This window comes from Labrus mixtus, chromosome 16 (assembly GCF_963584025.1).
Source record: "Labrus mixtus chromosome 16, fLabMix1.1, whole genome shotgun sequence".
Classification (NCBI taxonomy): Eukaryota; Metazoa; Chordata; class Actinopteri; order Labriformes; family Labridae; genus Labrus; species Labrus mixtus.
Genome location: NC_083627.1, coordinates 2,548,880 through 2,572,570, shown reverse-complemented (window position 1 = coordinate 2,572,570; position 23,691 = coordinate 2,548,880). Strand labels below are relative to the sequence as shown.

The window sequence follows — 23,691 nt, the reverse complement described above, 5'->3', positions numbered from 1 at the left end:
ATACTCTCTCTCTTTCTCTCTCACACACCCAAAAACTATAAAGCGTGGACTCGTGTTTCAACAGGCTTTATTAACACGTTCTGCAGGTTGGAGCAGAACAGCACGCCTCAGTGTGAGGCCAAAAGGTTTCTTACATTCGTCTCATAATGCAGGAAATACACACAAGCACTGCCACCTTATATATAGCCAGCTTTCAGGCTTTTGGTCCATTTCAAACAAACTTGTTAACATGCATGATCAAATATTTATCAACACTGATGACAATGTAGAACACAAAAATATATTTATTCTGCAAAGAGGCTGCAAGTCGTCTGATGACTTGTAGAAGGAGTGCAGTCAGGTCAAACAAGGCTGTTTCTAGTTTATTTTGATTAATGACGGAGTGTCAGCTTGGCTTATACTATCCACCCGGAGATATATCAGCGTTACGTAACTCTTAGTGCGTCAAAAGTACCACAACTATAAGCAGCTTGCTTGCTCATTCTTATCTAGACAAGAAACGTGATTAACTGCTTTATCAAAAGCTGTACAAAAAAAAAGCATCAAAAGCACCTCAGAGTCACCGTTTCCAGTCTTCAACACTGACTCAGATTTCACTGCTTTCATAAATCACTGTGTGGTGTTCTCAAAAAACATCCACATCAGAAACAATCATCGTCTAGGCTTCTTAGGTGGAGACGAGTGGCTCTACACAGTCGGCTGCAGCAGCTCCTGCAGCTCACACAAAGTGTCCTTTAGGGTGACGGCTAACGTCTCCGCGTTCGTCTCCTCGCAGCAGTTGAAGGCGGTGATGGAGAAGTGGACGTGGTCGGCCTGTGGGTTGTAGCAAATGGCGTAACCGTCAGGAACAAGGGGCCCGAAACACATCACGCTGTCCGTGTTAGCCGGCACCTGAAGGAGCAAAAGAGAGAAAAACATGAAGAAATCCATCAGACCAGAAGAAACATACTGATACACTGGGTTTATGTTTGTTAGAGAAATTATGATGAATGTAGGTAAAGTCGCATCTACTTTGTCTCGTTCTATTGTAAAATGAATCGACCTCCACACAGGGAAACACACCTGCCCTGTTCGGAGCTTCCAGTGCGTCGCCAGGCCGTACGCTGTGTCCATGAAGATTTTGGGAATGCTCAGCCCTTCCTCGATGGCCTGCAGCTTCAGTCCCAACAGGTGACTCTCGATGCCGTGGCCTTTAAGTGCCTGAACAGAGCGGGGGGGGGGGGGGGGGGGGGGGGAATAGAACAAAGTGAATAACAATAAATACCACATGACAAAAAGCTGTTGGGAGAAAAGATCCTGTTATTCACCTGATCAGCCAGAGCTGAATATGCATCAGCAGCTTCTCTGAACAGTTGCACCTTAGCTTCCCGCTGCGACGTAAAAACAGAGACGACACATTCATTAGAAAACAAAACAAAATCATCTTTATTGGTAAGTGGACTAATACCAAACGAGCGGTTTCTCACCGATAATGACGGATCATCGAAGGCAAGGATGAACTTGAGCGTCTGATTTGTGGGCGAGCGGACGTACTCTGTCCTCCCTCCCCGAAACATCCGCTGAGACACAATACCACAGGCTGCACAGACCTCATTGTGAACTCTATTAAAAAAGAAACACACAGTCACAGCGACTTTCAATCTTTAGTCCTGCTAGTCCATCACCTTTTAACTTCCAGGAAAAAACATAAGAATACATATCTACTGAATAAATCATACAACGAGCTTACTATCTGATCATTAAGGAAACATGTTGAAGTGCTGGCTTCTCTGACAACAATGCAGCAGCCAGTATGTCCTCCTTCTAACTTTAGATTCTGCTCCTGAATGCTCTGGATTTGTTTGGACCAGAGAAGGTAGACGCTTTTAAGACACGCCCCCCCCCCGACCACACGGCCGTTTTGGACGCCCCTCGGTTTGTCAGATATGAGAGCAGTTATCAGGTCAACAGGCGTTGCAGCGATGGAAGCGGGCAGGAGAAGTGGTTCAGATAGAAGTGATTGTACCCGACCTAAAAAGCCTCTGCATGTTTCTAATAAGCTCCACGAGCAGAAACGTGCTCAAACTAGGATCAATATTGGAGATGCTTTTGAAAAATGGAGAGAGGTTAGAACACAGAAAGGTTTACAGACCCATGCAGAGCTGGATAAACACTGAAGCTTCAGAGTCCACCACATGGTGACCTGAGTGAGCATGGACTCTAGAGAGGGGGGGGGGGGAGACAGCTCTCTATGATGTTTAGAATTCAGACTGCAGTACCCATTTTAACCACTAGGGGTCAGAGTTACATACTTGTCCTTTAATAATTACTATTGTATGGATATTTATTTTTATTTTTTACTGCTGTCTTTAAGTTGAAAGTTATTCTATTTTTTTTGCAGGAATGCAAAAATGTGTTTCGTATGAGAAATTGTAAACATACTGATTTTAATTAATGAAGTATAAAAGGAGGATTAATGTACATTTATTATCGATGGACATCCAAGACAGCGTTATCCATCTGAAGTCTGACTCAAAATCTAAAGATATGATCACCATTTGATTTGTATTTGTGGCTCTCTGTAAGGAGCATGATGTTTTTTTTTTTTTTATCTCATTCCCTCCACCCCTCCCTCTTTTGAGTCATTTCTTGTTATATTCCAGGCCATATAAAACTTGACAACTAGAAAAAAACCAGAGATGATTGTCCAAGAGTTCCCTGAATATTAACCTTCCTCTATCAGAAACATCAGAAATGACATCCTCTGTTTTGAATGTTAAATGTGTGACGTTGTCTGTGACTCACCTGTAGTAGGCGAGCTGCAGGGCCACCTGGATGAAGGAGTTTGGACTCAGCTCGTGCTGCTTGGGAAGATCTTTGCCGAACTTCTTAAAATTGAACACATTCACGTCCAGGTCGTTGATCAGTCTGTGGAAAATCAAAAACGTTTGTTTTACAAAAAATATTCCAAAGTCAAGCATCATGTAGCAGCCGACCAGCAGGGGTCGAGATGTCATGGCACCATATCACACGTCGTTGTTCACAAAGGCACAAACAAACTGTTTTATCAGCTAGGAGATTCCTCATTGTGTTTAGGAAAAGCTTTAGTCTGTATTTACATGTTAGATGGTAAAGATGTAGACGTTCTGAAATAATAAAGCTGTGTGAAGAGGTTTTGACGACTTTAAACACAAATAACGTCTTTCTGTGAAGTGAAGGTGACATTCACACAGAGGAGATTTATACCTTTACACTCCTGTCAGTGTTGTGAGGAAAAGCAAACATGACGCTCACTCGATGCAGCAAGGCCGTTCTCTTATCTTTATGAGAGTTCTGCACAGACTCTTTGTTGACACTTGAACACTACTCACTGCTCTTAAGGAGAACGGAGACGCTTACATGTCGAGGTTCTGCTTGGCGTGCTCGATGTCCCTCTTTATTTCTCGGTCGATGTGAAAGTAGAGCTTCTTGGGCATCGGCAGAGGGACCAGCGGGGCTCTCTTTGGGTCTGGCTTCTCACTGCAGTCGAGAAAACAAAACAGATTACTGGTGAGTATGAAAGACGTAAAAGAAAACCAGACATTTGCATTTTCCTATTAGAGCTGATCACATGAGCAGCAACTACATCTCTAATGAAGACTTCCTGAAATGCAATAAATACAAGTTTTATCTGCACAATCCATTTATTCACACTGAAAATATAAACATTGGGCCGATCAGATGGAGCCCTGAAGAGCCGTCAGCTACTCATTTTAATGAAAACCTTTTTTTTCTGCTGGATTGTGAAAAATCTCCGACGGCCAAGAGAAAAAAAGATGACAATTAAAGTTCTTACTTTGATTTTGACCTTCGTTTAAACCATCCAGTGTGGTCATGTTTTAAGTGAATACAGGTAAATATGATTCTGACCCAGGGTAATGTATGGCAGTCAGAGAGGAAGAAATTAAGTGCAAAAGAAATTTGAACCTCAAAAGCTTCAAACTCTGTTTACAACATAAATAAGTATATCTATAATAAACACCACAGGTGCATCAGAATAACATTGTACATGTCCTGCTCCTCTCACCAGTAGTCCAGGATGTGATGCAGCAGGGTTGCGATGGGCGGACCCTCAGCGGTGGCTTGCTCGTACAGAAGACCCCACGAGCCGTCCTCTCCCACCACAAACTACTCACACAAACAAACAAACAGTGAACCTCGTGCTCCCTCTGCATCAGAGAAATCTCATGGAACCTTTTGATCGTCCTGTGTGTGGTTACTCCTGCTCACCTGCAGCGTCTTATCAAACCAGCGGTTACCGCTGTTGGAGAACGTCCCGCCTCCATGGAGGACCTGCGCTGCTTTACGGCTGGCGTACCTGTCAATCAAAGTGAAGGAATGAACATCGAGGGAGGTTACTGGCTGAGTATCATTTTATGCTATTTTTGAAATGTTACTCAAACTTTAGTTTATTTTTTAAAAGCTGAAACAATGAACAATATTATGCATAAATACTTTACTAATCTACCCAGGAGGATACACGTTATCTACAGCTGGTGCCAGTTAAGACAAACTACAACAGAATACTCAAAACAACATCAATCAACACACAAAAATCTCTTTCAAAAGAGACAAGCTGGTCAAATATCTAACACTGAATAATGAAACACCCCACAGCTCAGACTAAATGGACAGCTGACCACCTCACAGTGCAATACAATATTAACCTTATAAACAAAAAACAGTGTAATTATATGATGTGAAAAATATGTGTGCAATAACCTCAGGTGCAATAAGAGATGTAGAAAAACATGTTTATATTTTCATTTCATTGTACAGTGTTCCCCTTTGTTCTTTTTTTGTATTATATCTTTGCTTTAATACAGTTTATAGTTTCTGTACAGTTTATTTTAAATCACTTAGCTGTTTTTATTTGTACTTTTCTACTCTTTTTTTCTTATAATGTTATTCTATTTTATATATAATTTTAACTGTTTTTGTAGAAGCTGACTCAGGGAGAAACACACAAAAATTCCAATGTATCTGTCCTGTATCTGTGCAAATGGCAATAAACATCTATTCTATTCTATTCTAATGCTAAGGTAATGAGGTGTTTTCAGACCACAGGACCTTTCTGATTTGATTTGTTTTTTTCATAGTTCTAGGAACTGTTGGAATCGTCCCCCTTGACAGTGATTCGGCATCGCAGGAAGTATGAACTATTTTAGTTCCTAGAGGAACCTTTTGAGCTCCTGCTTCAGAGTAGGTACTCTCCCAGCACCGTGGTGGTGCCAATGCAGACACAAAAAAAGTCCCCATGTTGAGTAGTTCTTATGGAACTCCCTAATGAATAGTTCCTCTTCAAAAAGTCCCCAGAACTCTGAAAACACCTGATGAAGGACTTTTATTCACGTGGGCAAACGAATAAATGATCTGAGTTCTTCCTCTATTTCAAGAGACAAATAAATGATATTATTCCAGACGGTAAAGTCCAAGTGTAAATCTTTAATGAAGCAGCCTTTTATAGCTTCAGACTGAATGTCAACAAACAGAACAATGATATCTGAACACACACACACAGACTTACCACACATTTAAATCAGACTCAAATACCAGAGTGTGGACCTGTGTGTGTGTGTGTGTGTGTGTGTGTGTGTGTGTGTATACTTCTCATCTGATATCCTCATGACCGGAGAGTCCAGACACAAGACGAAAAGTCCAGACTCAATCAGCCCAACGGATTCCTTGTTCAGTTTATCTGAGCCACACACACACACACACACACACACACACACACACACACACACACACACACACACACACACACACACACACACACACACACACACACACACACACACACACACACACACACACACACACACACACACACACACACACACACACACACACACACACACACACACACACACACACACACACACACACACACACACACACACACACACACACACACACACACACACACACACACACACACACACACACACACACACACACATTTAGTGACGTCTTATCTGATTTCTGATCACACTTCAACACTTTACATTGAAGTGATCAGAATGCATTATTAATATATTTAAGTAAAGTTTCTAAATACTTTCTCAACCACTGATTGTGAGCCGACCGGGGCGTGTGTTTGTTTTTGCATTATATGAGAGCAGTTTGACAGATTAACTGTGTCAAATATCAAAAACAGTCTAATTGCGTCACTACAAATACATTTCTCAAGACATAATCAGACTGTATTTCATTATTCTGCTGCACAAAAACAGTCCTCTGCAGTTTGTTTATCATATAGAAAAGACTTCTAACACACATACAGCTAAAAAAAAGGAAGGAAGGAAGAGATGTGCTGAAACTGCTTGTGTAGAAACAGTGAAAAAGCTAATCACTGTACAGTGTTTTTAACAGTATGGCCATAGCACAGGGGAGTATTTTGTGATCCGTATCATGGAGGTGTTTTTACCCCTCAGCAGGCGGTTGTAGGCCTGTCCCCAGGTGTGACGGTGTTCGCTGGTCAGGATGCCCATCGGCTCTTTGTCCGTCTTCCAGGACTGAGAGCGGATCCTCAGCAGCTGACCGTGGATCTGACTCTCCGTCATCCGAGAGCCGTCGCTGTTGTAAACCTCCAGCTGGAAGAACTGGAAGAGAGACAGAGAAGAGGGAGGCCATCTTTGTTCAACCGTCCTCTGTGGATGATTTGGCTGCTAGTAAAGCTTTCCATGTTGGTTTGGAGTCCACGGGATTGAACGTTGTCAGGAAGTATGTGCATGCATATTTTAAAGTCCAGAAGAAATCCAAAGAAAAACAATCGACAAACATTTTGATAATCAACTAAGTGTTTCAGTTATATAATGAGCAGTAAACGTTTCAGTCCCACCTGGTAGTTCCTGACGACGGTGATGTGAGTCGGCGAGCGTCGGGCGCGGCCATGGTGGGCGATGTAGTCGTGTTTGGGGCCGGGGATCCTGCAGGAGGAGAAGAGGAGCGGGTAGAGCTCCATGCACAGAGGCTTCCCTCGCATGTTCTCCACCGGCAGCTGGCCCCTAGTGGCACAAAGTGGAAGTGTCCGTTTTAATGTTCAGTTTGCGTCGTTTCATTTTCCGTCATCACGTCTTTGTACGTTTATTTTAATTCAGCCACACTTCAGTCGTGTGCTGTTGGCTTTGCACAGATACAGTTACACACACCACAGCAAATACATTTAGACACAGATTAACTTCATATCACACACACACACACACACACACACACACACACACACACACACACACACACACACACACACACACACAGCTTAGAGCTAGTTTACATAGTTAACTTATTGTAAAGTAGACTTACATGGTGCTTAGTGTACTTATATTGAAGCACAGGCATTAAACTTAACATTTTAAAAACTACAGATAGAAACTTCTTTGCTAAAGTGTTGGAGAAAGTTATCTTTAGTTTGTTCAGTCAGCTCAGTCTTACTTACGTGCTGATTGTTGCCTTGAAGTCCAGAACTGCTGCGATCAGTTTGGATGCAAACCTACATGGAGGTGAGATGTTTAATGATGCAACAAACTTCACTATGTTCACTCTTTGAAAATATGCACAGGTGCCAACTAGACTTCTGCACCTCTTAAGAAAATGTGACGGCACAGGCTGTAACAGAGAGAGAGGACAACATGTAGTTTGTTTAGGTTGTAACATAATACACAGTATGTGCATATAAAGCTGAACCTCAGTGTCTGGTTGGACATGCTTGCTGAGAGAGAGAGAGAGAGAGTGAGCGAGAGGGGGAGAGGGGGAGAGAGAGAGAGAGACAGAGAGACAGAGAGACAGAGAGAGAGAGAGACAGAGAGAGAGTGAGCGAGAGGGGGAGAGGGGGAGAGAGAGAGAGAGACAGAGAGACAGAGAGACAGAGAGAGAGAGAGACAGAGAGAGAGTGAGAGTGAGAGAGTGAGAGAGAGAGAGAGATTAAGAGAGGAGGGATCTATTTTCAGTTCTCTCTGGTGTTTTTTGGTCTCTCCAGAAAAGTGACCCCGGCTTTAAAGGTCAGAGTTTGTTTGGCTGATGAAGGTAATCAGGTTACAAAGTGTTAATGTCAGCTGTGAATAAGAAACAAAAACCCGGCGTGTGTGTACTGAAAACATGATCCTCGCCAAGTGTCCTTACCAGAGAACATCTGAAGAGGTGAACAGTCGGTTTAGTTCACTGCACGAGCAGAAAAATCACAGTGATGGTTTTGTTTTGATGGTTTGTGTCTGTCTAAGATCCCGACATCCAATTGGTTAACAAATCAACAACACATGACGACACACGCTCTGTCATGGAGTTGGTGTGGTGTGTGTGTGTGTGTGTGTGTATTTTTGTCTCGTGTTGTGTGTACTCGCTGACTCACACTAGCTGGCTCCTCCAGCCGTTATAATCTCTCCTAGGCAGAGAGATGGCCGGGTTCGAGTGCACGGGCAGCGGCAGTCTGCTCTCCAAGTACGCCCACTGCACCCACCAGGGAGAGATCTGCCAGCGAGAGACCACACATATTTAAATGAGACTCAGAGAGGGGGAAAAAGAAATAACGTGGTGTGGAACAGATATACAAAGTCAATGCTTTAAGACCCAAGTTTCATCAGAGGACAACACACTCACACTCACACTCACACACACACACACACACACACACACACACACACACACACACACACACACACACACACACACACACACACACACACACACACACACACACACACACACACACACACACACACACACACACACACACACACACACACACACACACACACACACACACACACACACACACTCACACTCACACTCACACTCACACTCACACTCACACCAATGTTGAAATTGAGGAAACTTAACAGTGGTGACTAAACCACAGCAGTGATGTGTTTTTTTAAAGAGTTAATTGCAGAATCATAAAATGGAAAAAGAGTTTTAAGATTTATTGTAAACATCGCTTTGTGCATCAGCCCCGCCCGATATTTTTACAGTTTCTGAAATACTGTAAGTCAGAGACCAGTTAAAAGGTTTCTAAGGAGCAAGATTAAATTTATCACAAACAAGTTGTGATTTACTTCATGTGCTAATTGAGGATTTCCTAAACCTTTTTAAATTCTTTGTCCTCTTCATTTTCCTTTAATTTACAGCATGTTTGTGAATGATGGAGACAGAAGTCTTTCCCACGATGACATGAATACAGGACAAATACATTAAAGATACACAACAACTTTACAAACCAAGAAAACCACACAGCAGCTTCTCAGACTGTGACTAAATGTATCCTCCATTAGTCACCATGAATCTTTTTTTGGGGTTGTTGTTGTTGTTGTTTACATGATGAAGCAACTATAGCTTACATGTCATAGTCTAACCCCGTATCACATATCAATAAACAAAGAACCTTGAACCCTGAGATGGAAACCTTAATACAGATTAAGGTTTCCGGTTGCTGATAATACTGCAGAATAAAAAACACAGCAACAAGTGACTCTTTGGTATGTTGGGTTACACATTTTAAGTTTCAGAAAAAAAATCGACTGATAATGTTTTTAGTATTTTGAGTCTGTGACCAGATGCATCAAAATCTCCTGTGATGAATCAGGCTAAAATGATTATTTATGCTCTTCTGTGACCTTCCAAAGCAAATAGACCAGCAGCATAAAGATTGACTATTTCTATAATATTTTTAACTCTTAACTCTTAAACCCTGCTGCATGTTGGGTGTCAGTCAAAGTGATTAAATGCACGCTCCGGAAACAAGACTTTTTTTTTTTTTTTTTTGCACTGCAAAGATTCTGACTGGTACATCTCCACTGTTCAAATTTAAGCAGGATGAGTGTTTTTGTTTACTCTTTGCACGTGCACATGATAAAAACAACAATGACAGCGGTCACTTGGTCCACAGGGGTCGCTGAAGTCGACACAGACTTAAAGTTCCTCATATTCTTTCACTATTTAAGACTTTATAAACTATCTGATCTGCGCAAAAACTTCATCTTACATCACGTTCAGTCTTTAGGCTCCAGAGTTATTTTGAACTTTCTAAAGAGCAGGTGGTGTTTTGTTTTGTAAGGGATTCAGGTAATTCTGCTTTACCCTGATACAATGCTGTTCTACTTCCCTGTGCATGCCTCAAACACACCTCAGCAGCAACATCTGTCACATTTCCCAACACTCATACAGCAGACACAAACCCAGGAGACACAAACCCAGGAGACACAAACCCAGCAGACACAAACCCAGGAGACACAAACCCAGCAGACACAAACCCAGGAGACACAAACTCAGCAGACACAAACCCAGGAGACACAAACCCAGGAGACACAAACTCAGCAGACACAAACCCAGCAGACACAAACCCAGGAGACACAAACCCAGGAGACACAAACCCAGCAGACACAAACCCAGGAGACACAAACCCAGGAGACACAAACCCAGGAGACACAAACCCAGCAGACACAAACCCAGGAGACACAAACCCAGCAGACACAAACCCAGCAGACACAAACCCAGCAGACACAAACCCAGTTCTTGGTGTGTCTGGCTCTCTTCTCCAGCCGCTCCTGCAGCTGCGGCCCGAGGCCTCCTGTCCTGCCGAACTCCTGCACCATCCTCCGGGTGTGACTTATCTCCTCAGGGGGCAGCAAGGGCTCCAGAGCCTTCAGGTAGCTTTGAAGGGTCTGGGCTAGAGGGGGCACCGGCTGGGGGGGCACAGAGGAGAAACAACAGAGCTCCTGCCTCAAATACACCTGGAAAAAAGAAAAGAAGTTAAAGGAATTTTGCAGGAATAAGTTTACTTATCGCTCTACAAACTCCCTTAAGGGCAAAATAAATTAAAAGCTATTAAGTGTAATTAAATAGTGACTGGAGCAGACAGCAAGTCTGCAAGTCAGCGCAGTGCAATGACATCCACGAAAGTTTGAACAAATGCCAAATAACACAGAGCACGACTTGGGCGTATCAAAATAGGAAGTGTGGAAATGTGATAGTTCAAACAGGATCAGCTGCCTCTTATTCGTCAAACAGCCATGTTGCTATAATAACTAACGAGGAGGTGAGGAGGATATAGTGTGTGTGTAAACAATAAGACTTTCAAGTTTGACAGTGAAGTCTAAAAACAGAAAACTACTCACCCGAAACAGCCATGATCTACACGATCCTGCGTGAATTTTCCTCGAAATCATTTTTCCTTTAATCAGAAATCCACACTGTCTTGCATTTGTAAAAACACAAACGCAGCTTTGCTCCTGTATTTACATGAACTTTTGCACAATCTTCGCAGCGTCAGCGCGTCAAAATGAAGCCCTCCCTTCCTACTTCTGCATGCTGGAGGAAGATGGGAGTCTTCCTCATGGCGGGATGGATTCTAGTTTGGAAATAAAGTCTGCAAGAAAACAAGAAACCACCTACGTGTTTTTGTCCCGTCAAAGTACGAGCAGGCAGACGAGCAAGCCTGCACACGTGTTGACGTAAAAATGTTTCCGCAAACAGCTACGTGACTCTCTAAACGTGATGTGATGTGCAGTACCGCATCTATCCGCAGCGTGTCGCTGTCACATCTCGGCGCCGAGGCGGTGATCTTAACAAACAAGTAATCAATATAACCTTTTTTTTTTTAAAGCAAATACACCAGATAGGCAAGAAGATGCAATTCAAGATAAGTTATTAAATTAAATCATCAATAAGCTGTTAAGCAGCGATGGAGAAGAAAAACTGATTCTTTAAGCAGAAATAATATTCAGTTAAATTTACTCCTGGCCACTTCATTGTGAAGTCATAAAATAAAATTAATAAGGAACAAAAGAAAAGTCAAACTTACTGTGAACATGACAAACACTGTAGAGCAGGGGTGGGCAATTGGCGGCCTGGGGGCCACATGCGGCCCCCATCAACCCTCAGTGTGGCCCTCAGGAAGAAAATGTGACAAAATCTGCCATGAAATCATGAAAACCAGAAATAAGTCCATAATAATATTTGATCACTGGCATATGTTGAGTTAAATTTGAGACATAATTGATTTTTTTAATAATTGATTCATAATTGATCGTTTTTGTATACTACAATTTGGCCCTTTAGCAGGGAGAATTAATTGAATGTGGCCCTTGCCGTGACCAAAGTTGCCCGTCCCTGCTGTAGAGGATGTATGGATTTAAATATTTTAATGCAGAATATAAACATATACCCGCTTTTAGTACAGTTACATGTGGAAAATGTGTTCAAATGATTTCAGATTATCCAGCAAAAACACTGTAATGGATGGTATGTTGTCTTATTTTGAAGTGCATTAAAAAAAAAAACTTAAATGTATTATTAACTGTTTTCTTTACTCATGAGATGCAACTTCTCAGCATGCATTTCAGGTAGTGAGTTTCATTGACTTGCTGTGTTAGCACTGAGATTTTAAATGATGAGAATCCTCGTTGTGATTAAAGGAAGACAAAGCAGAAAACCCAGAAGAGACAAATTGCTTTCAGAGATATTTATTAGATTTTTTTTTTTTGAAGCCAGCTTCTTAAACCATCATTGCAACAAAACAACAAAAAAAGTTTTGCATGGAATTTGCATTACTTCATCTTCAACCAATTAAACATTCATTTACAGATAAGCAACTCTCTTGTATGTTATTATACAGTTTATACAACCAACACGTCTGATAGTGGCTGTGATATATTGAAGTTTATTTGTCATTTCAACTTCCTCTTAGGGACTCTCACTCACACAAATCGCTCGTACTCGTCCACATAATGAAGAATAACATGATAATACTTTTATTTACATCCACACACATTCACTGAGCTGTTACCAGAGTTGTTATTGTGAACAGTAAGGCTCAACCAAACAACACAAAACACACGACCATCCCACATTGCACCGCCCCAAAATTCTGCAACGTTCAAGACAACGCCTGCTGAGAGGAGGTTATTCTAAAAGGCTTCAGTCCAAAAAAAAACAACAACAACAACAAAAAAATCAGTTTTTATTTTATATAAATGTATCTTCATATCATCTGGGCTAATCCAGCAGGCACATGAACCACATGATATAAACATCACTCTTCAGTGCTCAGGCAGTGCTTACTTTAAATAAGAAAAGTATGTACATCAAATAAACTAACTAAAAATTACAATTTGATCATTAAATTGCATAGACAAGTGATCTTTCATTGACCTACAGAGCACACCTGAGGGTCTTTTGTTATATGTACCAGACGTATACATTCACATTTGTCCTTTTTCCCTGTAAATAAAACTAAAATGTTTTTTTTATTCAGCAAACAAAAATGATTTTCTTATTTTCCTCTGCACAAACCAAACTGTTTCTGCACATTTCTACAACAACACTCATTCATTCTGATGCTAGTTGAGACAAAAACCAACGGATTACAAACACTCTCTTCAACTCAAATCAACTCAAATAATAGAAACAACGAGACGTCGTTTAACAAAATGTCGGAGATCTCATGGAATGCGCAATTTTGGCGAGGGGGCCTGGCTTCTACTGAGACTCATCTGGAAGACAGAGAGATGGAGATCGGAGGTAAGTGAAGTGAAATTAAGTGTTGTGTTGTACTCAGCTATATTCTATATTGTTTAGGGTCACATCTTTACATTCCCCAAGAGTTTCAATTATGGCTTTCTGTTGGCTATAAATGTATAAATAAATTCTATTTGCTCCCTATAAACATCACTTTTAGCCATAGAGTCATAGAGCAAGACCACTGATATGAAATGCATCAGTGTGGTGAAAGATGGACCGGTGTGAGGGACCAGCGGGGCACTCCCCATCGTCCATGTCAGATGTCACTGAACTTCCTGTGCCATGTCGGAAATCTAAGCGCACATGTTGCTATTAAGCTAGCATGCCATGAACGACAACGACCTGCTCCCGAAGTGGGGTTTTAGATTTCTGTGTCTCTGATTCCCGTGGCTATTTTTAAAACCACTGCTGCATGTGTTGGAACTTTATTAGTCTTTAATTTTTCACCACGCTGAGAATACCCACGATGCTAACATTGACACTTGGAAAATGTAGTCAGATGTTGTTTGAAATAAATACTGCTGTTAGGCCAGATCTTTGTTATTCTTGACATGAAAATGTGTCCGACATTATTTTATATTGATGAGGGAAGCACACATGTTGTTTTAATGTTGTTTACCTGGGGGGGGGGGGGGGGGGGGCTGGTTGGAAATCATTTCAATAAAGTGAATCTCATTATTACTCCACCGCTTATTGATTCATAGGCAAGTGATAGACAATAAACTCGGACATCGGGCCACATTTCAAGTTAAAACAACACAACTGATTAGCCTACTCATTAGCTACCAAAAGCTACGTCTAAGCAGCTAGCATGAGCATTCAACTAATGCCTAGCTTAAAAAACGAATTTGCTAGCTATGAATTCACGCCTTTCCTGTTGTAATGTCTAACAACATTAAACAGTATATTAGCTAAGATGTGGTTGAATGGGGGTCAGCCCTATGTTCCCACATGCCATCCCGGCTTTCCAGAGGTCTTGATGCACTGCAGACTATGGTTTTGCGTCCAGTTGCGGCGCTTCACTCGACTGATCTGACCGGAAGCTAGTCAATGCGAGGCCTCTGTGCTACTTAGTTTATTTTGTTTATTTAAAAGGACAATGTGCACTTACATTAAATGTTTGCAATAAACAAAACACCAGATTTAGCTAAAAGCTACTTTCCATCTGTAGTCCATTGGATAACAGGTTGGGTGTAATTGGCGACCAAATTGTGAGAAAGGGGGATAAAAATACAAATTTATGAAAAAGGAAATGTGGGAACGTAGGTACTCTCCCGTTGAATGCTAACATTAGCACTTGTCAAAAACTGGATTTTTTTTTGTCAGAGGTTTTCAGTGGCTTTAGATCTTGTGAGTCTACTGTTGAGAAAATTATTGTAGTTTATTAGCTTTGATGCACCACAAAACATTTCTTCTTTCAAATATACAAAACTCCCCTAAATATTAATGATTTGCATTATGGCCTTGAGACAGAGCTACATAAACCTTTGCTGAATAAACTATGTGAAAAGCTACCAAGCTAATAAACTTGCTATGGCACAAATTAGCTTGCTAACATTTTACTTTGAGACACTTAGCAAGCGTGCTAGCTGTTAGAGCCCCCCCCCCCCGTTAAATAGTTCTTTATTTTATCTGAATAACACCTGGCTAATTCATTACCTCTTCAAATTAAAATCTGGTTTTTAGCTTAACGTTCCTCAAACAGGACTAGGCCTGAGGGTGCAAATGTGAGGAACTTTTTCTAGCCTATCCTACTTATGGATTAATTAATACACATTTGGTGGGTTAGAGAGAAGTCATGAATCCTAGGACTGAATCAAGATGAACTGTGGTTCCAAAAGTTTTTTTTTGTAAAGAAAGACCATGTCAGTTAGCATACAGCGTGGCTTATGTATGTTTTTATGACACAATGAAGCTCCATGGTTCATGGAAATTAACAGTATCAGGGGTTTGGCCCTCAGGGAAAGAATAAGTAGGATAAAGTCGTTGTTGATTTTGGTCTTTCTTGAGATTTGTTGACGGTAAGAAAAACCCACAATTTATGATTTCCAAACATATAATTTAAGGAAAGTTTAGACACTCCAGTCCGGTTCTGTGGTGACAACATAGTGAAAATAAACAGACAACAAAATTGCCATCTAAGCTAGGGAACAATCCTGGGAGTTGGGGGGAGGGGGTCTGTGGACACCATGAATTACAAAACACAGTAAATCTATGATCTAATTGACTACACTTTATGTTTTTTGAGGAAGGGGTGAAACTGACCCACTATTAGTCCCCGTCCTGTTGAAATCCCCACGTTCCTTGTGCTTTTGGACACCATCGCACCTCCCTCCACTTCCGCCTCCTCTTCCTGCACCTCCTCACCCTGCGGCTTCTCAGTCCGCCACAAGGGGGTACTAGCCAGCATGGAGGTCTCTGATGGGTACTCACACAGCTGCTCCAGCTGGTCCTCATCGAAATAAACCTTTCCCTGTAAACATGAATGCAGACGGGATTATTTGAATTTCAGTTTCTTTCAGTCAACAGATTTTCATTTGTGTTTATAATTGTGAGATGTTTTAGTGTAAACCCTGTCTCTCCGTTGTGTGTCGTTTTATATTCATATTCTGCTTTTTAAATGAATCAAAGGCCTTTTATACTTTTGGAATAAACCTGAGGATCTAAACCTAGATCGTTTATACCAATGTTTTTTGGTCTTTTCCTCCATCTTTTTTTTTTCACTTCCACGAGCACTGATGGTGTGAGTGATACTACAAGCGCTCCTGTTGGCTCTCTTTTTTTTAGAATCACATATTATTTGACTGGAAAACACAAAGTCTTGAAACACAAGTCTGTTTTTTTTACACATGATACAGAGGGTGTAAGAAAAAGCAAGTTTGCTAGTGGTTTTGAACCCCCTTTGCATTTTTAACACAAAGAGTTATTTCATGAAACAAAACATTGAATTTAAAAGGAACACAAATTTTACAATATTTTTCCTCTTGAGTAGGGTAGGGCGTCTCTTCCATAGGGTACGTCTCAGCGTTTTCACATACTTTTGATGTGTGCTTACACAGTTGGATGTAAACACAGCTTTGAGACACTGAACTGACTGACTCAGTCCGCCCCTGTGAGATGTTTGTAATCTGTCAGTGTAATGTTAACTGACAGGACGAGGCTTAACACCGCAGAAATACTCTCTCTGTGGAGTACTTACTGACTGAACACAAACTAACTTACTGAATATTAAGGGTAGGAATATCAGAAGGTTAAACAACATATATGTGGCAGCCGAAGCAGAAGTTTGGATTTAGCGTAGAAGAGGAAAATCTGGCTTTTTGTTTTCAAGTCGTCCCGGTCTGATGGATATTTGCGTAGGGGTTGTTTTCTCCACAGTCAGAGCGGTGTAAACAGACCAGACAGGAGACAAACCGATTGGTCAGCGCTGCACATCCACTTTGTGTCTGGTAATAATAACAGCAACTCAACGCAGACGCCTTGGCTTGCACAGTAGTTAACACACTCAAGAGGTAAAGACGCAGTCTGCGCAGAACAGCACGCTGCACGCACTGCGTCGGCTACTGTTGCTTCACTCTAATAGTGTCTGTCTGCAGAAGAGAGTAAATAATAGCTCTGCATTAGAGAGGCTGGACGAATCATGTTGAGGCACAAGAGGCTAATCCCCCCCTCCCTGAACCCGATTAACCAGAGCTAACGCAGCAGGACGGCAGAGGCAACAGGTTTGAGACAGAAAATGAAAGACAGTGCAAGGGCAAAAAGTGCAAAAATTGGGTGCGTTTGGGTACTTCATAGTTCTTCATAGTTCAAGAAGACTGTCCAGTGCTACTTACAGGCATGTATGAGATTGTTAAGGTTAAAGAAAATGCATATCAAATTTTCAAACAGGATGTTTAAATAAGTAGATTCAGACCGATTCTTAAATTATAAACGTGCAAAAAGGAAATCATTTGTACTGCAGGGTCACAATCAAAGCCAGAAGGGGTTGAGTCGTTTAAAAAAAAAAAAAGGAGCGATAAAGGGGAGGATGAAGTTGAAGAGCAAGCCGGTCACCCCCCTCTGTGACAAAGATGGCATGGGTCAGATGGGGGAGGGAAGGAGTCCTTACGTCAGACAGTCTGAAGGGCGTCTCAGAGAAAGCGACAGGTGGTCAGAGAATCAGTCGCCGCCGCTAAAAGAGGACTGCGCCTGTGGATAAATGCTTGTTTGTCTAATCAGAAGTCGCAGTACTAGGCTGATTTAGAACGGGGGAAAGGTCTTATCGAGAGAATAAAATCAAGTTTTAATTTGAAGTCTTGAGTGTATAGCACAGTTTTTGAAACTGATGACCCCGTTCTAAAAAAAATGAAGTCTTAGGTAGCGATTTAAAAATGATCCCAGTGTCACTTCCTTGTGTGGATCTGAGCCTCTCATTTGGAGGAAGTTTGAAACAGAGAAGTGAGCAAAAACATGCAGCATGACAGGGAGTTTCTGTTACATCAAATAAACTTAACCCTCTCTGTATGACTGTCTGATTCGCCTTTCATCGCTCGTGCTCTTTGTTGGCAGTTTTTCTGACATCTTTCTGCAGCACCCTGTCTCCTTTCTCTTTCCATCTCACCCACGTCAGACTGAGAGTTGGCAGCCTGCTGTCAGTAGCACTCAGCCATGGAGGGTCATCGTGGTCAGAGACTGTTTGCCAAGACTCTGGTCTAACAAAAAAAAAAAAACCCCGCTAGGAGACAGCCAAGATGATACAAAGAGAGATTTGTCTGATGGGACTGAAGGGCTGACTCGACAGAAATGGCAGAATTGGTGTGAGGGAACAAGGAAGAAGTCCGCAACCCACTTACAGTTTGCAGGCTGAGGAGGAATAACCATTAGATTAACAACTGTTAAATAGAAAAGGCTTCAATAAACAACAAGCCTCAAAGACTCAGTCAGGTGCAGTGAAACTCAGAAATAGAGTCTCATCCAAAGATGATGTCATGTAGGACAGACAGTTTATTTCTGCAGTCCTGAACAACTTTGTCATCGAGTCTTTTCCTTTATTACACGAGAGCTCATCTGCAACTATTTTGCAAACACAGACTAGATTCGGGAAAAGTTTTTTAAAAAAGGAGGAAGAAACAGACGGTACTAATATGAACTTTGACTTCCCCAGAAGTGTGAGCTGAGACAGACATACTGAATTGCTGTAACAGTGTGGCTTTGCAAGCATTCACAAAGACAAGCACGTGACCTTAGGTAGACAGCCAAAAGCAAACAAAAAAACAAAAAAAAGGGACCTGGCTGTCAGCAAATGAGGTTCCCTACTTTGACTTTTCTGTCTTCATTGAAGCTTGCAATCTTAACTTTTTCATTCTGCTAAGTAATTTTAAATAAACCAAACACTTGTCTTTAATGTTGCATTTACAGAAACTCACATATGCAAAAAAAAGCACTAAATAAATTTGCTCTCACTGTCTTCATGTAGTTTTTATGAGCCAATAATATCCGTCACACTAATTTAAAATAGTGTTTTTAATGTTGTCGACACAGGTTTGGCTAAAAAAAAAGCCTGCAGAGAATTTGACCACAGAAGCAAGCGGCAAAGCAGATAACTTCAGGATATTATGGTCAAGAATCAAGATGTCGTGCTTAATAAGGCTTTAACCGGCTTAGGTCGGTCTCTGTGATCGCACTTCTCAATCAAAGTGGATGTTCTCCCAGTGAAAGGGGATTCTGCTTGACAACGAGGGGCCGTAAAGCAGGTGACCTAAGGTGATGCACTCCAGACCACCTCTTGAATTTTACAAAGCAAGGGACTTAACTTCCCTTAGAAATCTGGCTTTGTTTGCCCACCATTTTGATTTGTGCAGCATGATGTGGTAGAATTATCGAGAGATTCATGTTTTGGTGCCATTTTCTTACGGTTAAAACGCCAATCATCGATTATGACTTCACCTTAGTTGAAGGACAACAAAATAACACACAGTTTCCACTTACCCTTTTTGGGGTGCCTCTGATCTTCACCAGACAGGACTTGTCCAGATTCTGATATCCACCAATCACCTCAATCTCCTCTACAGTGGGGTATTTCTTTTTCACTGGCTCTGCCACAGCAGAGGTCGTCTGGGCCTGATGGGATGAGGTCTTTGCAGCAGTGGACCCCGCTGTGGTGGACCCTGCCGTGGACCCCGTCGCCCCGGTAGTTTTTCTTGAAGATATAGTGATGGTGGCACCTCTCTTTACTTGGCCACCAGAGGCACTCCTGATAGAGAAGAGCGTGGGGGATGGGGTGGTAGAAGGAGACACACTAGGAGACTGGGCAGGAGATTGGGAGCTCGGGGAGCAGGCCGGGGTCGGGGTGCAGTCCGAGGGTTTCAGCGTATTGTCTGGGGATTGGCTCCTGATAAGCGATGCCTTGACGGTAATGGTTTGGTTTGTTGGTTTTAGCCGAGAACTTGGAGAACAAGCACGATGAGGAGCGTTGGATTCAGACGTTTCTTGATCTTCTTCCTGGGTCTTGACATTGTCCTTTACCAGGTGCTTCAACCCTCCTCTGGAACTTTGCTGTCCCTTTGTCCCTCTCACATCGAAGGGATTATTTGTCGACGTACACGACTTCAGCGCTTCCTGCTCTTTCAGCTGAAACTGCTCTATCTGTTGTTGAATAGTCTGAAACCCACAGGCGTCTTCACCTGATGAGTCCTTGCTGTCCGATTGCTGTGCGTTTGAAGTGAGGGGCTTAACTTTAACGAGGTGTACCGGTGAGATCTCGACAGTCCTCTCCTTCAGACACAAGGCCGACCTTGAGCCAGCGGTTTCTATGTTGTAGATCCGGCTCATGGCTGGAATGGAGTTGGGATGTGGTTGCAGAGAGGAGATTGATTGTACAGAATCCAGAGGCGATGGATAATCCTCCGCTTTCACCTCTGCCAGTTCCTTTCCCTCCTCTGCCCGTTCTGTTTCTTTGTTCTGTTCCTGTTGGCTTCTGTGGCGCCTCAGCTGTTCCTCCACATGTTTTACCGGGTCGTCCTCATCTTCAGTCGTCTGGAAGCTGTCAGAGGTACCTTCGGCGGCAGCAGTGGCATACCCACTTGTTACTTCCTCCTCTCTGACTGCTTGCGAGTGTGGGACAGAAAGGGGAAGTTGGGGGTTGGTTTTCAACACATCGACTTCCTGTGTGACGTCAAATGCCGTCATGGATGTCTGCTCTGCTGTATCTTCCTGTCCCCTCTCGGCTTCAACCGACCTCTTCCGCATACGAGTTGCAGCTTCACCCTCTTTCTCTATCTCATTTCCCCTCTCGTCACAACTGTCCCCAGCTGTGTCGTTTCTCTCCGCAACTTCGCCTCCATCTTGTGCCTCTTTTTGCCTCAGCACCTCCAGCGCTCTTTGTCTTATTTTCTCTCGCAAGGACTCGATGCGACTTAGCGGTTTTCCTATCCTCCAGCTATCCCTCCTCTCGACACCTCTACCCGCTTCCCGGTCCTTCCCCTCGTCGCCTTGACCTTCGCCCTTCTTTTTCTCGTCCATTTCTTGCGCGACATAAAACACACTTCTGGGGATTTGAATCTCAAGGGGACCTGGGGGAATCCCTGCGGATGCAATCCTTTTTGGAGATCTAGGGGTAACATGATGAACAGGGTTCTCAGAGTCATTATCACTGGACGTTTGCCCCTCCTGTTTGCTTTCTTTGGGCATTTCATTAGCAGCTTTATATGCCCTTTCTCCCTTCTCAGTGTGATAAACTGTTGTTTCTCCAATTCTCTCGATTTTACTGAGAAGCTCCTCTGTTTGTTTGGACAAAACACTGTGTGAATGGTAAGATCCTTGTGGCCCTACACCACTCCACTCTGACCCTGCATGGTTGTCTCTTGCCCTGTCTGCGACTGCACAGAGAAGATTTGTGCAGTCTTTGAAAGCCGACTCATGTCTGTACTGAACATGACCTGGAATAGCCTGCTCTGCTGATGCGGCCACATTACTCTTCTGCAAACTTTCAGTTTGGATGAAGCTTTCAAATCCGTCTTCTCTCCCTAAGTCGGACACCTTTTCAGCCTGTCTTTCAAATCCTGAATCTTTTTCTCCAATCAGCTCCTTCTCTGAACTTGTTTGACCCTTGACTTGCTTCGTTTCTCTTTCAGCTCTTGTCCTCCCATCCTGCCTGATTGGCAATCTCCTGGCAAATGAGATTCCCTCCGTGTTTTTAACAGAAGCCACCGTGAACCCCTCATCTCCATCTACATCGCCATCTTTTTCCGCAGCCCTTATGTCAAAAGCCTCGACTTTCTTGACCTCACTCCTGTGTTTGATGTTGACTTCTGAGTCATTCTTCCTCTGCACAGGACCCCCTTGTTCCTCTTTATTTTTACAATGTTTGTCTCTGTCTTTTCTGAACCGGTCTTTATCTAAAAAACGTGTGTACCCCAGTTTGATCTCATTCCCTGCTTGCTCGACCCACGGTGGCATACTCTTGTCTGAATGTATCCTCTCGCGCACATTCCTCTCATAATACCCATCGTCATCCAAACCATTCTCCTTGGCAGAAATGACCCGATCAGAAAAGCTAAAAGAGCGCTTCGGGACACCTTTCAACGATGTATTCCTCCCATCTGCCCTCCTCTCCTCAGATTGTTGGTCATTGTCCTCCTCTGACAATTTTCTCCTTCCAGGCCGGAGGAAATTATCCGAGCTTTTGGATCGAGACGGGGGCTTGGGGTGCTCCCCGAATTTACTCAGCAGCTGGCTCACCCTCCCTCCTCTTTCAACAAACACGTTATCGTCCACACTGTCCTTCGTGTCATCTTTAATGACCGTTGCCTGACCCCACGGTTTTTCTTTTTCTCTTTCTTTTTCTCGTAGCCAGGACATGTCTGTTCTGAGCTCCCTGCACATACTCTCCCTCCTTCCATCCACGCTGCCCTTAATCTCTCCATCCTCTCTGCCCAAACTTTTATTCCCTCCTCCTCCTCCTGGGTTCCTCTCTTCAGGACTCGACGAGGGCTTTATGATCAGAACCTCAGACGCTCGGATCTCAGTGACACATCCGCCTACTGACAGGATCTCCCTGAGGTTCATCTTCATCCCTCTCTTGCCCTGGTTGTCCTCCTCGGGTCTTTCACTCTCTGCCTCCCTCCACCTCCCCCTTCTCTCCTCGTTACCTTTCCTGTCCTGCTCGATGATGATGATATTGTCTGCTCGGATGGTCCGAAGACAAGGGACAAGAGCAGACGATGAACTATTCAGGGGATCGGTTTCTGTTTCCTCTTTTCTGACTTGATTCAGTGATTCCTGCTCCCTGGCTTGATCTTTAGCCGAGTCTTTCCATTGACTTTTATCTTTCTCCCACCCCTCCCTGGGTTTCTCTTGTTCCCTCCCCTGACTCCTGTCCCGGCTCCTCTCCATTTCCCGTCCCTCGCTTAAATCTCTGAATCTCTCTTTCTTTGTCTCTATATCTCTCTCTCTTCCTGACTCCACTTCTTGACTCCTGGGGCTCGATTTGTCTTTGTCCCTCTCCTTAACTTCCTGCTCAGTCCCTGCTTCTGCGTCTCTCCCCTTCCTCTTTGCACTCTGCGTGCGTATAAATGGATTTTCATGGACTGGAACTATTGTTTCTACAGACACCTGACTCGCCGGTTTAAGCTCTGCCTCCAGCCACTGCCCTGGATCTGGACTAAGTGACAAATCACTTCCAAAATTGACCGTTATGAAGCTGTCTGTGTCACTCAGACAATCGGAGGGACACCTTGCATCCACCTGCAGCAGACAGACATCCCTGTCCTTCTCTTTGTCGCCCACACTGTCCTGCTTCGCCTTCCTCCTCTGGATGATCCCTCGCTTCCAGGCAGGCATGCTGGCAAACTTGGCCTCCTCCTCTTTCTCTCTCCTCTCGCGCTCCTCCTCCTCTCTCCTCTTTTTCTCCAGCAGGAGTTGCTTCCATTCCGGCAGAGAGGAGACAGACATAACAGAAATCGCTTTTGGACAAGGTGGGCAGGGACGGTCTTCACAGCCTCTGGGAATGTTCTGCATATGAGGAAATTAAGTATCAGTTCTCTATAAAACAAAATAACACTGTATAAACATATTTACACCACCTATAGTGACCTTTGAAGTCATAAAACACAAAAAAAAACATCAATCCCACAACTTTCATGTTAACTTTACTGTCAATCTTATTTTATTTACCAATAACCT

At 43.0% G+C, this 23,691-nt stretch overlaps 2 protein-coding genes across 3 annotated transcripts; both read right to left on the bottom strand.

The window, feature by feature from the left end:
- Nucleotides 1-50: 50 nt before the first annotated feature.
- cratb (carnitine O-acetyltransferase b) lies at nucleotides 51-11,457 on the bottom strand. The gene is made up of 15 exons (XM_061060435.1): nucleotides 11,127-11,457; nucleotides 10,518-10,742; nucleotides 8,366-8,484; nucleotides 7,457-7,510; nucleotides 6,863-7,028; nucleotides 6,449-6,623; nucleotides 5,626-5,716; nucleotides 4,249-4,336; nucleotides 4,046-4,146; nucleotides 3,379-3,498; nucleotides 2,785-2,907; nucleotides 1,467-1,602; nucleotides 1,308-1,370; nucleotides 1,063-1,200; nucleotides 51-891 (listed from the first exon to the last, which is right to left on the bottom strand). The coding sequence occupies exons 1-15, from the start codon at nucleotides 11,175-11,177 to the stop codon at nucleotides 688-690; spliced, it is 1,854 nt and encodes a 617-aa protein (XP_060916418.1). The 5' UTR covers nucleotides 11,178-11,457; the 3' UTR covers nucleotides 51-687.
- A 1,045-nt stretch (nucleotides 11,458-12,502) lies between these two features.
- Nucleotides 12,503-23,496, bottom strand: ppp1r18 (protein phosphatase 1, regulatory subunit 18). 2 transcript variants are annotated; one of them, XM_061059378.1, is made up of 3 exons: nucleotides 19,498-23,496; nucleotides 15,796-16,003; nucleotides 12,503-13,502 (listed from the first exon to the last, which is right to left on the bottom strand). In XM_061059378.1, the coding sequence occupies exons 1-3, from the start codon at nucleotides 23,458-23,460 to the stop codon at nucleotides 13,489-13,491; spliced, it is 4,185 nt and encodes a 1,394-aa protein (XP_060915361.1). In that variant the 5' UTR covers nucleotides 23,461-23,496; the 3' UTR covers nucleotides 12,503-13,488. The 2 variants fall into 2 exon arrangements, with proteins under 2 accessions (XP_060915361.1, XP_060915360.1); XM_061059377.1 differs by having other exon boundaries at nucleotides 12,503-16,003.
- Nucleotides 23,497-23,691: the final 195 nt, after the last annotated feature.

Coding starts and splice junctions, on each gene's coding strand:
- cratb (XM_061060435.1), bottom strand. CDS start 11,177: ATGATTTCGAGGAAAATTCACGCAGGATCGTGTAGATCATGGCTGTTT. Junction 3,499..4,045: donor CATCACATCCTGGACTACTG/GTGAGAGGAGCA, acceptor TCTCGACTGCAG/TGAGAAGCCAGACCCAAAGA. Junction 1,201..1,307: donor ATTCAGCTCTGGCTGATCAG/GTGAATAACAGG, acceptor CGCTCTGTTCAG/GCACTTAAAGGCCACGGCAT.
- ppp1r18 (XM_061059377.1), bottom strand. CDS start 23,460: ATGTCTGTCTCCTCTCTGCCGGAATGGAAGCAACTCCTGCTGGAGAAA. Junction 16,004..19,497: donor TCAGAGGCACCCCAAAAAGG/GTAAGTGGAAAC, acceptor TCATGTTTACAG/GGAAAGGTTTATTTCGATGA.